This window comes from Canis aureus, chromosome 4 (genome assembly GCF_053574225.1).
Source record: "Canis aureus isolate CA01 chromosome 4, VMU_Caureus_v.1.0, whole genome shotgun sequence".
In the NCBI taxonomy this organism is placed as follows: Eukaryota; Metazoa; Chordata; class Mammalia; order Carnivora; family Canidae; genus Canis; species Canis aureus.
In genome coordinates, this window is record NC_135614.1 from 48,784,751 (window position 1) to 48,800,293 (window position 15,543).

The window sequence follows — 15,543 nt, forward strand, 5'->3', positions numbered from 1 at the left end:
CATAGGGTTGGGTGGCACTTTGATTCTACTTCAGCCAGAGTAGGGCATTAATAAAGCAGCTTATTTGAAAACCTGGTTTTATTTCTTATTTAACAGGTACTGCTATGTGATGCTGAGTAAACCATTAGCACTAATATTTTAAATTGCTCCTCTATCAAAAACTAATGATAACACCAGCCCTATGGTGACATGGAGTTATTTTGATATGAAAATGAGATTATATAATTTTGATAAGTTTGAGATATTATGAAAATAAGTTGTAGCAGTTGCTAGCTATTTTTTAAATAATATCTGAGAAGCCAGCCTTTTCTCAGGTTTATAGGAAGAACAAGCTGAAGACACAAATTCTTTGAGGAAAAATGGAATGAGAAATAGACATAGGGGAAGATGGGTAGGCATTGTATTGCATAATAAAGTATTCATATCACTAAAAATCCTGTTTACTTACCTAAAAACTTCTTGTTTGGAAGTAAAAGCCTGAAAAAGTAAACAAGAGCCACACTTAATGTCACGTAGCTGTTGTGAAGCACAATTTAGACTAGAGTTAGTCTCAGAATCTGAAACTAATGTCCATTTCTTTATGCCAATTCACCTCACTGCAAAAATTGCCTAAGAGTTAAAAGGCAGATCTTATTAGTAGGTGGTGAAGTGTGTGTCCCACAGGCTCATCTCATCATAAAATCTTAGAGCAGAAATATTTTTTGAGTCCATCTAATTCAAAGAAATCTGTCATATATTTCCACTCTCCTTGGCAGATGATCATCCACACCTCCATGATCATCCACCCCTCTAGAGAAAATATAGGAAATATTTCCTTGGGAAACATAAGAACTATCTAAGGACAGATGGTTCCTCTTTAGGCATGCACATGATTACACAGTTGAATGCCGAGATGGCATTAAAATCACTCCATGTAACTTCCTGACTCCCCATCTTCACTCACCATGGCAGGCATACTGACCTCCCTCTTGCTGTTCCTTAAGCACACCAGACCTACTCCTAAATGGATGCCTTGACTCTGACTAAAATATGTCTCCTCCAAATATGTACATGATTTCCCGTTTCTCTTCCTCCAGGTCTCTTGTCAAATGTCTTTTCATTGGAAAGGCACATTTGACTACCCTATCATAGACAGAATCCTTCTCCATCCCATCACTTTGTCTCTTATGCTACTTTACTTGACATTCATTTTATGTATTTACTATTTCCCTCTACCTTAACTCTTTGAAAAGGAAGTCTCTGTTTTATACCATGTTCTATTTATTCGCAGCACCTAGAACAGGGCCTGGCATATGGAAAGGGAAGGAAAAAACTTTCAAAGGAAAAAAATATTAATATTTTAATAGAATCCTTTAACAACTATATATTTTTTTTATTTAACCACCAAGGAGAAATTCTATCATAAGGGGTCCATTGACTGTCTTAAAAGAACTATCTTCCTTTCCTTTAAGTAATAATTATCTCAATCATTTCAGTTGCTATATAATAATTTCCAAATGTATTTTGAATTCTGAATCATAAACATGGTATACTTAATAACTTTACCTGTTACGTGAAATATCTACATATAATGATAATTTTCAATCAATCAAGAATGTTTTGAAGTGAGCAGATGTTTACAGATATGTACAAAACTCATCTAAGTTTTGACTAAATTAATAACATTTGAGCTGACATCTTATCATGCATATGCGATGGGCCTGTATACTCGTGATTTATGGATTTGAAGCATTTCTTTACAGTGCATAGTGGTAAGCAGAGGTCCCAAAGTTAGCTTTTGCTGACAATGGTGGGGATGAAGAATCCATATTTTTAATATTATTGTCCTATGATAATGAGGAGAGAGAACAGAAGGAGAAAGAAGAAAAGACACCATCAGAATACAAAATTCATTTTTTAATTTTGAGAATGACTAGGGAATCTACTGACTAACAGAATCTCAAACACATAAATAACTAAAACATATTCAGGAAGTAGAAAATGGAATAGACCAACAAATGGAGAAGAAATTGAAAAAAGTAGTGAAAAAATTGCCTCCCAAAATAGCCTCAGGTCTATGCAGTTTTATAGCCCAGTTCTTTCAAGCTTTCAAAACACAATAATGTCTTTTTTATATATAAGCCCTCTGGAGCATAAAAAAAAGAGAGAGAGAGAGAAAGAGAAAGCTCCTGATGTGTTTTATACACTGCACATAATATGGATAAGAATATCTGAGAGAGCATAAAAACAGAAGACTTAAGACTAATAAGAATTATAAATATAAAAAACAAAAAAAGGTAAATAAAAAGTCACAATGAACTAACCAATGAATTAAAAGAAGAATTCGTCATATCCAAGAAGACTTTACACTAAAATGCAAGAATATTTAATTTCAAGGCTTGTAATATAATTGGCCACAGTATATTTTAAGGAAGAATGTATCTGACCATTTGGACTGATTTTAAAAGCATTTAATAAAATTCCTTATTAAAAAAAAGAGTTCTTAGTTTGTATACACTCTAATTATAATTGGGATTATTTAACCAGACTCATATCCAATAATCAATATTCAATATCACACCTAATAGAGAAAAACTAGGAGCAATTTCATCAGTGTCAAGGAGTATAGAAGAATCGTCCCTTTCATCTTTATTGTTTAAAATATTTCAAAGTTTTTAGCCCACGTTGAAGTAAGGTAGAATTAGAAAAGATCTCACTTTTTGAAGGAAGGAAACAAAATCTGTACTTTCCACATCATTACTTATCTAAAGTACCGAAATTATATTTGGAAAAAAATATACCAAAATATACCAAAATAATTTAATTTACTATATATTAGCAATAGTATATTAGAAAATACAATAAAAGACTATGAACAATAGCAAAAACATTACATAAAATGCCTTTGACAAAGCTAGTAGGTAAACAGGGTCTATATGGAGGCAACCACAATATTATACTGAAGGATATTAAAACAAAATAAATAAACTGGGAGGCATGCATATTCCTGGATAGTCAAACTTGATATTGTCAAGCTCTCTATCCTCAGAAATTGATTTATATATTGGATGCAATGTCAATAATACATATTTTGCTGCTTTCAAGTGCTTTTTAAATTTCCAAATGAATTTTTAAATTATTTTATTAAATTCTGTATACTATCTTTGGAAGTGTAATTTGGAATTACATCTAGCAATTCAGTTGTTTGTTTTAGTTGGCCTTTCAGGAAGAACAAAACATTCGCCATATGTTATGAACAGCATCATCAGCTATCTTGTATCATCCTGTCTGGGGTGATAGAATCTGCTTAGATAGATGGTATTATGGCAAAACCAGGAGGTAAAAGTCAATATGTGTAACCTTATTAAGTTCTCTAAAATTCAGAAATTGGCCAATTAATTCATTTATTCCTTCAAGTAACATTTATTTAATATCTACTACTGAGATAAACCTACTGAGCTAAATTTTAGGCACACAAAGATGTCATAATAAAAGAGTCACAGTGAGAGTCAGACATACAAACCAATGTTAAATGCTAAGTAAGAGAGATGTATCCAATATATTTCCAGCAGCTATAGTCTCAGTTCCATAGAAACCATACAACTTTCAAACAATGGGGCCAACCACTGATGATTGTGCTCCTATACCTCTGCCCACCCTGTCTTCCTTCACAACTAGCAACATTTTGACAACAGTAAAGTTATTACATATATATTTAAAAGAACAAAATCAGAGATGAAAATTAAAAACTATAAGATAAAATAGGTTTTGGTCAACCCACACCTTTCCCTCCTAACATCAATAGGCTACTTTAGTGTCTATATTACCACCAAGAAATAGGCACATCTGATTCTAGGAAATATATAAGTGATGGATATTATTGAGTACTTAAGCTATCTGCTTCAGAGTGAAAACTTAAGTGTTTTGCTCTTTAGGGATTCAAAGCATCCTGCATTTTAATTCATGTATGTATGAGTCCAACGGGAAAACATTTTTCATTTGCCAGTCAAGCAAGTTATTTTGAGAGAAAAGTTTAATTAAGATTAAACAAACTTAGACTGTTTGTTAGCTTAAAGGCATAAAGCTCTAAAGGCAAATTAGTTGCAGGATAACTGCTATTGTGAAAAATATTTTCTTGTGCACAAATTAATGCTGTATATTTTAAATTAAACATGAAATGTCTCCATCTTTACCAGGAATTCATAGAATAACAAATCTAAGAAGGTCTTTAATTTCCAAATATCTACTAGGCCACTGTTAGTTTTTAATATGGAAAAGTTGCTTAGATTTAAAAAATGGATTATCAAAAACATGAACAAATTTCAGGTTTTGAAAATATCAATTTAAAAATGAATGTTTTCTTTCCATATGTGTTAAAGCTGAATAACAACAGTTCAAAGTGAAAGTGTCAACATCAATTGGGTGGGAGGTGGTCAGATTGAAAGATAAAAAGACAAGGTTAAAAAAAAAAAGATGATACAGAGGCCTGATATCACAATTGTGTATGTGTACTCACTTTCATATCTGGGAAGAAAACTTGTACAAGCATGATATCAGTTAGGAGCCGTTTATATCAATTTAAAAACATCTTGGAGTAAAGGATAAGAAGAGTTAGACTCTGACTTCCAAAGAGAAACCCCTAAACTCTAATAATTTTCCCCAGATTCTAACTCTATAAATTACTATGACACAGTGTACAGCTACAGGAGAAGGATAAACCCATATTCAGTGAGTGGACCATCCATCCACCTTCCTGTTAGGGAGAGGTGATTGTAGACTCTATGGTCAGTCAGACTGGGTTTAAATCAAAATCCTCCATTTATCATTTATGCAACATTAAAAAAGATTATTTGAAGTCTACTTTGAAAGTTGAGGTAACCATATTACCTTATTCATGTATTTTTTGAGGGGGTATTGGTATCTGACATAATTCATGTAAAGAATTTGAGTATCTGGGGATCCCTGGGTGGCTCAGCGGTTTAGTGCCTGCCTTTGGCCCAGGGCACGATCCTGGAGTCCCAGGATGGAGTCCCGCGTTGGGCTTCTGGCATGAAGCCTGGTTCTCCCTCCTCCTGTGTCTCTGCCTCTCTCTCTTTCTCTATGTCTATCATAAATAAATAAATAAATAAATAAATAAATAAATAAATAAATATTAAAAAAAAAGAATTTGAGTATCAGTTCATGTTTAATTGTTGTTGTTCCACTGGGTCTGCCTTATTCTTGGCATCATAATGGCTGGTTGCCAAATATTGGCTTGAGCTGTGATCAAGGAACTAAAGGCTGTAAGAAATGGCAGATATATAATTACTCAAAATACTGGCCTTTCAGAGAAGTGAAATAATTACTCAAATCCCTTCCTTTCACAGAAGAATGTGACTTACTTTCAACTCTATAATTAGGAAAATAAAACCACAATATGTATTGAGTGAGAGTTTAAATTTGTGCCAGACACTGTGCTAAATGCTTTGAAAGCATGGTCAAGTTTCTCAGAAACCAGGAAAATTAGGTATTATTATCATCTTTTCTTTCTATAGGTGAGGTAACTAGAGCTCAGTATGGCAAAACAATCAATCTATTGAGCCAGTTGATTGATAAACAACCATTCATGTTACAAAAACTTAAAAGTGCTATGCAAACCATTGATTTGAATAAGACAGTGGAGGACTGAAGCAAAGAGAATTAAATTATTCCTTCCCTCAAAGAGTTTATAATCTATCAAGAAAAATGCAATAATATACTTAAAGAAATATGAAAAAAATACAAAATTATTGTTTTTAAATTAAGCACATAATTATTGAGGCAATACAAACTAAGAAATATTCAAAATAGGAACGGAAGTAAATATATTAGTAAAAAGACTTCAAAATGGAAATACTTCCTCATTTATATACATAAGTAAAGTTTCATATATATTAAGTTTTCCTAAGAATCTATTTGTAATGCCAACTGGCTGATTTCTATTTCTTTATTCCTAATTCAATTTTTGCTGATATAGGAACAATGTGTATTTATTTTGCTTAATGAACCTGTCTTCTTTGAAGGAATCCAAAAGACATTATTCTATGATAACTTATGCTGCAAGAAGAAGCTGTTCTGTTTTAAAACAGGAATCATTTAAGCCTGCATTGTATTGATCAAGCATTGCCCAATATAGTTTGAAACATAAAAAAAAAAACTGTAGTTTCTCCAACACACATAACATAATATTATCAAACACAGACAAGAAGTCTCAGCATAATGAGAGTGTTTTGCAAATGAGAAATTATAGATAATTGCTGTTTGTTCTTGTTTTCATAGAACGAAGTGTAATTATTATTAACAAGAGGCTTGTTTCAATAATTATTTCTGGTTATCCCAGGGCACAAATGCATTGAAGCACAAAACAATACATTTTCACTCAAGAGTTTTTGTTCCTAGATCATCTCTTATCATCGCTAGAGGTTATGTATGCATGCTTGCTCTGAGTGTGTGCAAGTTCTAGTACTCTATAACCAAAAGTGTGTGATTTCTGAGAATATCACATCATTATGCTGAAGATTAAATACACTCTCTTCAAAATTTAAAAGAAAATTATCTAACCACGGATAGTATTGTCAGAGTGTTATTTTACTTAAAGGGAAAAGAGAATTCAAAGCATATACATCAAGTTGGGATTTGGGATTCCAGATGACAAATTATAAAGGATCAACATATATTAAAAAAGGATGAGATGGTGCTTTTAGCAGTGACTTTGGAAACCTACCAAGTAACTGCCTGTCATAGTATTTGTTAAATATTGTTAATATTACTCCTGGACATAAAAATAACTATAAGAGTTACTGAGCTCTTATTATGTATAGACATTGTGTTAAGCACATTTAATCCTATTAGGTAAGTACTTTTATCTATGTCCTTTACATACAAGAAAACTGAAATATAAAATATTTAGGCAGTTTTCCCAGTCACTCTGCTTCTAAGAAGTGGTTGTACTAGGTTTTCAACCTGGTAGTCTGGCTTTGTAATCTAAGCCTTAACACAACCCTAAAAATTTGTTCAAGACCTAAATTACATGTGTGGCAATCTTTTATCTTTGATTGCTTCTAATTTTTAAAATAAAAACTAATTATGACAATTAATTTAACATATTTTCATAATAAAATTAGTTTTTATATATAAAGACCAAAAGACTATAAATTCGTTATATATAAACTATTATCATTACTTTTATAGAGTTTCATAATAAAAACTAATTATGATAATAACTGTCAGAATCAGGAGTCCAACTATGGTTGAAAGAGGGAAATATCATTCAGGATGGCACAGATAAATTCACTTAGAAGTAATGACAGAAAAGAGTCTAGACAGGCAGATGGAATGTCTTATTTCTGGCAGCAGGCAAGAGAAGTGCCATAATGGATACAGGGAATTATCTTAGCTAGTGTGAAGCGAACCTTGGCAAAAAAGGGGAAGCAACGGTTAGGGCCCTTGGCTCAGGTGATGCCAATATCTAGTAATGGAGCCAGGTTTATAATGCTATTATTCTAGCCACCCCAATAGGCAATCTCAAACAAATCAACTTCATAGAACAGTTATTAGTAAAGCAATAGCCTGCCTTCTTCCAGAACAAGAATATGAGTCAGGATATCTTAGCAGAGACTTGGAAAGGCTCAAGTACTCAATATTTTGGATGAGAAACTTAAATGTTTGTCTTAAGAGAATGAGCTATTCCATTTTTTGCATATGCCAGACACTGTAAATATATCCTTTGATTCCTATAAATCTTTTTAGCTTTCAGAAACTACAGAAACTACTCACTTGCCTAAGTATCTGTCATGTTTATTCGAGTTTAAGAAACAATACAATATGATCCAATGACTTTTTAAAAATAGTTATTTGTACTTATGGAACAAAATGTATTCTAGATATAAAATGTTAAGTGGTTCATCTTATTTCATGGCTTTGAGAAATAAAAAAGTAATACAATAAATAATCATGTTTCATATTAGCTATATTCACCATTAAGAAACCAGACCTTGAGGGTGCAGATACACGTATGTGTGAAATGCACACACACACACACACACACACACATGCATACCACACAGTCCTAGCAGATATTTGAACAGATGAACAAATAGAAAAATGAGTATATAAATTCATTTGTTAGCTTACCAAAAAAAAGAGTGACTCAAATTAATAAGCTACCTAGAGCACGTATCTTTTTGAGCAACAAATGCAATGTGGACTTGATATAAAACATTAGAATGGAAATTTTGAGAGAAATACCAAATGTTATGAAATTTAGTGATAGTCTCAGGCCAAAGTTAGGGTATTACCTCATTGCACAAAACCATAATACCTTTTTATAAACTTGTTAAAATTGGAAAGCATCTATAAAACTCCCAATTGTTCACGCTTGTAGAATTGGTATGGGAATTCCTTCATTAGAATCATCTTGTGTCTGATTGTAGGCATTGATAAGTGAGTTTGCTACTCACTGTGTTAACTAAACTTTAGTATTTGCAGTGCTTACATGGTTAAATGGGCTTATATACAGATATGTATTCTGTGTCCTCATTTCTTATTATAATCACATCAATTAATTATGCATTATGTTGGTGAATCTTAAAAACTTATTTATACTCATTATACAAGTATAATTATATTACAAAAAATATATGCCATTCTAGAGTAGAAGTTAAGGCTGGGAAAAAATATTTTCTAAATAGATACTAGTAGATACAATGAGTATGCAGAGAAAACTTCAATGAATACGAGATGGCCAGTTGGGGTTCTGTCAAACATTTCAAATATGGCTCCTTGGTTATTCCTCTTAACACTGCAAAAAAGTCACGGTCTCATCAGATCTAAAAATAAATTGCAGAAAATAGTCTTGCCAAAACAATCTGACTAGAATCTTCCTTTCCCCTATTCCAACCTCTCAGAACATTTCAAAGCCAGCGACCAACACAGGCATTTGTATCACGACACATGATGTTCTGTACCAAACACAACACACACATACAGGCACATGTGCACACCTGCACTTTCACACTGGTTAAGGAAATGATCTGCCCTGAGGGAGTATGAGAAAGGATAGCATCATGCCAATGTAGTCTTTGTAAATCATGTGTTTCATCCACAGAAGAAAAGATTATTGTTTTTCTTTTTTTTTTTTTTTTTTTTTTTTTTTTTTTTTTTTTTTTTTTTTTTAGATTATTGTTTTTCTACACCACTACCGTTTCTCTATGCCAGTTGACAATTACTGAGAGCAATCATACACTTGACATGTTTTAAAATGCTTTCTACGTAATATCTCATTTAACACTCACTATAAATATACAAGAAAAATGCTATTACAATTTTATAGATGAAGAAAAGAAAGCATGGAATGGCTGCTGATTTGCTATTCATCTAGAAAATGCCAAACCAGGTGGCCTGATGCTAACATCTTCTCCCTTTACCACTATGTTACTGAGATCAAGAAGACAACACTCCAGTCTGTTTTGCTGGTTTAGTATTATCTTTAATAAAATAAGCAGCAGGTTCTACTATGAACTATAGATTAAATTAGGGCCATGGAAATGAGCCGGGTTAAGCTATTAAAGGAAAATACATAAAAGTCACTCAGGTGATTAAGTTTATTTAGAGTCATTAATTAGTGTTATCAAAACTGTTCTTTTTAATGTAAACATGAGCTCATCCATGTATGTAGAGCTTAGAAATTTCTAATCAATATATGGGAATATAATTCTGATGCAAATTGCAAAGCCCTTTTATCTTCTTTCCAAACAAAAATCACAAAGCTTATTTGAAAATGATGTCATGAAGATGATTGGTTTCCAGCTTGAGAAAGCTTGCTTAGCATGAACCTAAAGAGGACTTAACAGCTGAATTATCTCATGATAAGCCTATTAAAGATTCATAATTCCTTGAGTTTTAATTGGGTGTGATTGATCCCCATTAGAGTACTTGTGGGCAGTAAAGTGGCCTAAGTGGTTCTCCTTCCCTCTAATTAAAAATTGCCCATGTTTATTGAACTTGATTACTGAAGACAACATGAAATATTGTTTTATGAAAACCATCTTGGTAATGACAAATTTCAGACCTTCAGAAAAGAAATTTTACTTGCAAGATCTCTTTATGCAGAAAAAATTGGGCTGTTCAAAGTACTTTCTTAAATGTACCTTATCTATTATGCTTTGCTTAATATACAGTATCATATGCCTTCATTTCTTTATGTGTCCATATACTGTATACAGAATTTTATACTGCAACTATATGTGCCTATTACCTAGCTTCAAAAATTATGATCTCATAGTCAATTCTGATTCATTTATATTTCTATCAAGTCCTCTCATTACAGATTATTTTGAGGGAAATCCAAAAGATATTATTTTATCTGTCAATATGTCACTTTATATACATAAAAGATAGGGAAACATCAAAATGAGTCAAGAAATAAACAATATACAAAAAAAATAAAATTATATAGGAGCATCTGGGTAGTTTAGTTAGTTAAGTGTCAGACTCTTGATTTCTGCTCCAGTCATGATCTCAGGGTTATGAGATGGAACTTCATGTCAGGCTCTGTACTCAGTGGGGAGTCTGCTTGAGATTCTATCTCTCCCTCTGTCCCTCCCTCAACTCAAAGATGTGCATACACACACACTCTCTCTCTTTCTCTTCCCCCACAAATAAACAAATCAATAAACAATAAAAGTATGTAATATGTCTGCCAATATTTTTTTAGGATTTTATTCATTTATTTGAGAGACTGAGCATGAGTGGGAGGTGGGGGAATGGTCCTGGGGGGAGCAGGGAGCTCGATGCAGGACTTGATTCCAGGACTCTGGGATCATGACCTGAGCCAAAGGCAGATGCTTAACCAACTGAGCCACCCAGGTGCCCTATATGCCAATATTATACCTAAAATAATTTAATGATAGTTCTTTAATGTTACAAAATATCTATTCAATATTTTCCCTCTAGTTTTCTTAGAAAGCTGTTTAATATTTTATGTTATTTATATTAGGATCTAAATAAGGTCCATTTACAAACAGGTTTCTTAAGTGTCTCCTAATATATAAATTACCATTTTTTCTTTTCCTTATAAATTTTTGTTGAATAAAACAAAACATTTATCCTACACGGTTTCTTGAAGTTTGAGTATTTCTCTTGAATCCTCTTACAGAGTTAACAAGTAACTCTGCCCTGGTATTTTCTAAGTTGGTAGTTAAATTCTATCTAGAGGATTGATGAGATTCTGGTTTCATTTTTCTGGGGAGCAGAGGACAAGACTACATCACAAGTAGCGTAGTTTTCTTCCATGAAAAAAAGTACCTAAATGTTTTTCCATCAGGGATTATAATATGTGCATATAATGTATCTGTTTGAAACATTAGAGACCATTGATTATCATTGCCTAGATTAATGATTTTATTTTAGTTTGTAAAATAGTGAAATGCTAATTCTATCATCTCTTATTTATTTATTCATGAAATACTTTAGCAAAGTAAAAAACTTTCTTTATCAACCATGGTTACCTTGAGACACAGTTTACATACTAACTTGGAAAAAAACTATTTGAGTACTTCCTTTTCTCAGTTTTCAAAATAATGAGTTTGTTTCTTAGCATCTTACTAAAAGGAACAATGGTGTTTTTATTCGTTTGTTTGATTTAGTACCACTAGAACTTACACATTTAAATGTATTGCAGTTGTTATCCTTGCTGATGTATCACACTGTTAAATATCCGACAAGTGGAACATATTCAGATACCTACTCAACCCTTTTGAAGAGACCCTAATAGTCTATCAAAGTTTCCTGGCTTTCTGGTATGAAAATATGCTCCAGGCTCATTTTGATGTTGCTGTCCTACAAATGAATGAACTATTTCTTTAAGAAGCCTTAAATCCTTTTAGTAGAGAATGGCACTTAAATCCCAAGCTGACTATTGCTTTCAAAGCATGTCAGAGGAGAGAAAACAAATGTTTTCTTAAGCATTACTTACATTATTCAAATTTTTGTCACCTTTATGTGAATTTATGGTAGCATTTAACCGTTTCTTGTTAAATGAGTTCATGTATTTTTTTATACAGTATAAATAAGTGATTTAAGTTTATTTATGAGGAACAAAAGCAATACCTTTTTCCGACTAAAAATTACATCAAACTAAAATTAACAATTGTCTTTTCTTTTTTTTTGTAAATTAGAATGTAGGAGCAATAGATCTTATTTTATTTCATTCAAAATGGCTTAGTAGGCCAAGAAATTTGCCCTGAGAATTTCATATAGATGTGGGAAATTGTTTTCTTGAACTATGGGAATTAAGGACTGGAAATTTCTTCCTAATCTACATTCTCCCTTTCTATCTCTTTCAAATAGTGCCTTGAAACCATGCTGAACATAATTTTTTTTAAGAGATGATATGTAGTAATCATGAAAGGACTGACAAAAGTTAACATGGATTAAGTCTTTCTGTCACAAATATATTTTTAAAGGCTATGTTTTTCTGGGGTGCCTGAGTGGCTCATTTGGGTAAGTGTCTGACTCTTGGTGAAATTTCAGCTCAAGTCATGATCTCAGTGGTGAGATTGAGCTCCACATCAGGCTCCATGCTCAGTGGGGAGTCTGCTTGAGATTCTCTCTCCACCTCTCCTGCTGCTCACACACACCCTCTCTCTCCATCTCTCTTTCTCCCTCTAAAATAAAAGAAATAAATCTTGTTTTAAAAAACACTATTTTTCTCTATTTTATTTCCTCTTTTCTATTTTGTTGTTGCTGCTTCTTTATCTTCCCTCCTCTGTTATGGCTAAAAATAATTCTTATGAAACTATATCATGTTCAGAAACTTGGAGGCTTTCCACTTCTGGTTAGGCCAGTGTCCATCTACTAAGAATAAATATGAAATCTAGATCTTTTTTTGAAAATCAGCATTTGAAGGCATCAGTGAAGGAGTCAATCTTGGAGGGTCAAGATCTCAGAAAGAAGAGAATTGTATTGCATTGAGCCTGGCTTTTCTCCTCTGTAATTGTGTGTGTTAGTGCATTCTGGGAGTGGTTAGTGTCAAGGGGCCTAAAAACCAAGCAGAAAATGGAAGCTAAGAGTCTTTGTTTTGTAACCATAGAGAAACCAAAAGAGTAGTATTCTTTATTGATATTACTTCAAGTGACTTGCTTTCTCTTATTAAGGGACAAGAAGTAACAAGACAAACAAAAAGTGACTCCCAAGTGACTAAAATACTAAGCAGAACTGAAGAAAAAAATGGAACTCAGTGATCATCAAACAGGAGGAGCTATGGGAAAGAGCACTGGCATTTAGTCAATATCCATCATGGGCTGGCTATGTTCTAGTAGGAAAGCCAAAACTGAAGTAAACCAGACCTCACATAGAATGAAATTCAACCTTAAACAATGTCAGTCTCTAATGAATGGAGGTAATCGGCTCCTGCTTTAATAGCATGCTGAAAGGAAAGCAAAGAATCTTCTCTAGAAAGATAAAATACAAAACTTCTACGATTTTTCATACATTCAATAACAAATGGCCAGTAGGCAGGAACAAATGACCAAAAACCAAAAGAAAAAAGATCATAAAATCAAATCCCCAGATGATCTAGATATTAGCATAATTAGAAACAGAGTTTAAAATAACAATTAGTAACAAAATAAATGATATAAAAGCTACAAAATAAAATAAAAATTCTAGGTAAAAAAGTAGAATAGCTGAAATCATTAATTTGATAGATATGTTTAACAGCAAAATTATAAAAAGGAGAAAAGCTGATAAATGAAATATTGGTTAATAGGTACCTAGATTGGAGATTAGAGAAATGATTTGAAGCATTCAGAAGAAACTATGAGAATTTTAGAATGGTGAAACTCTAAGGCAGTATAGTTAGAGTCTCATTTAAAAAAAAAAAAAAAAAAAAAGGACTGAAGCTATATTTACAGATGGATTAGCCAAAAATTTCCCAAGCTTAAAAAAAAAAATCCCAAGCAAATGATGTCAAAAGCTCTATAAACTAAAGCTGGGAAAACACAAAGAAATCCATACCTAATCACATCACAGTAAAGTATGTAAAAACCAAAGAATATATATATAAAAAAACAAAGCAACTAAAGGAAAAGAGACACATTATCTTTAAAAATGAAAACAATGAGTTACAGTTACCTTTTAGGCATAAATGGATATATACCAGAAGACAAATGAGTGACATATTTAAAATGCTGAAAGAAAATAATAACCATCATTGAAAGTATCCTTCAAATAATTAAGGTAAAATTAAGATGTTCTTAGAGAAAGAAAGACTAGGAGAATTTGTCAATCACAAACCATACATTAAAGGAAAAGCTAAAAAGAGTTCTTTAGACTGAAGGAAAAAGATCCCAAACATAAGGAGGGAAATGACAGCATGAACACAAAAGGATAAATAAACATATACAAAAATCTAAATGAACACTGACTGCATAAAACAATAATAATAACTGTCTTTTTGCCTTTAAAATACATGGGAAAATAAAAATAAACATTAGCCCAAAACATGAGGGAATAAGGGGCTAGGAATATTAACACGTCTATTCAAATAGAACAAATTAACAACAAAAACAGCAATCGATATATAGAAATTTTGAACAACACGATTTACAAATTGGACATGATTGACAAATACAGAAAATTGCAAACAATAATTGCACAACACACATTTTTTTTTTTTTAAGAACATGGATCATTTACCAAAAGTGACTGTATACTGTGTTCTAAAAAACATCTCAACAAATTTCTCAGGACAAAGTTATATTTGGTATAGTATCTGAACATAGCAAAATTAAGCTAGATACCAATAACAACATAATGAGAACATTTTCAAATATTTGTAAATGAAGGAAGATACTAAAGATAACACGAGTCAAATGAAAAACAACAATGGATATAGTTCAGAAATATTCCAAAATATGGTTCTCTGCAGACCAAAATATAAAACCGCTTCAAGGAATGTTATAGATATAGCTTGATAATAATGCCTATATGGCATACAAACAAACAGTACATAATTTTCATTTTAGCCTGTTGCATTGGTGTCATGGAGAAAGAAGAGTCAATCGATTATTTCACATTTCAGCTGCTTTGTTTGTATTGTATAAATTCACTTTGGGTTAGACTTAATAGAGGCAAGTACTACGGATGCAAGGTGATCCCAGTGTCCTAGAGCTACATACAAACTCTTTGAATCCTATGAAAAAGAATCTGTTGACTTAGTCAAATGATTTCATGTACATGCCTTGAAAGACAAATTGTTCCTCTAATGCTTAACAAGAACTGAAAGTGAAAACAATTAGTATGGTGAATGCTACTTTAAGGGAAAAATGTTCTCTCCACACAGCAGATGCAGGAACATAAGGCCAGCAGTGGGTATCAATGCTAAACTGTCACTGAATTACACAAAAACAACAGGCTATAACAAAATAACTAGTGTTTTCAAACTTGCTATTTTAAGATTGAGTCCTTTGTCAATCTTCTTTAAAAAATATGATGTCCATCTACACTAATTTGCCTTGACATATGTCTTGTTGAATGAGAAGTTTC

The 15,543-nt window shown here is 32.4% G+C and overlaps 1 protein-coding gene across 8 annotated transcripts in view; it reads right to left on the bottom strand.

Annotated features, from left to right (window-relative positions):
- The window catches only part of LOC144312683 (uncharacterized), a 2,041,845-nt gene that overhangs the window by 1,963,469 nt on the left and 62,833 nt on the right, over positions 1 to 15,543 (bottom strand). For 7 of the 8 annotated variants that reach the window (XR_013378224.1, XR_013378221.1, XR_013378219.1 and 4 more), the window contains one exon: positions 449 to 477. The exons of the other annotated variant lie outside the window; for it this stretch is intronic. Coding sequence is in view for 3 of the 7 variants with exons in the window: in XM_077895607.1 (XP_077751733.1) it covers positions 449 to 477 (29 nt within the window). In the remaining 4 variants the exon portion in view is untranslated. The remainder of the gene's footprint in view (positions 1 to 448; positions 478 to 15,543) is intronic. 8 annotated transcript variants of the gene reach the window in all.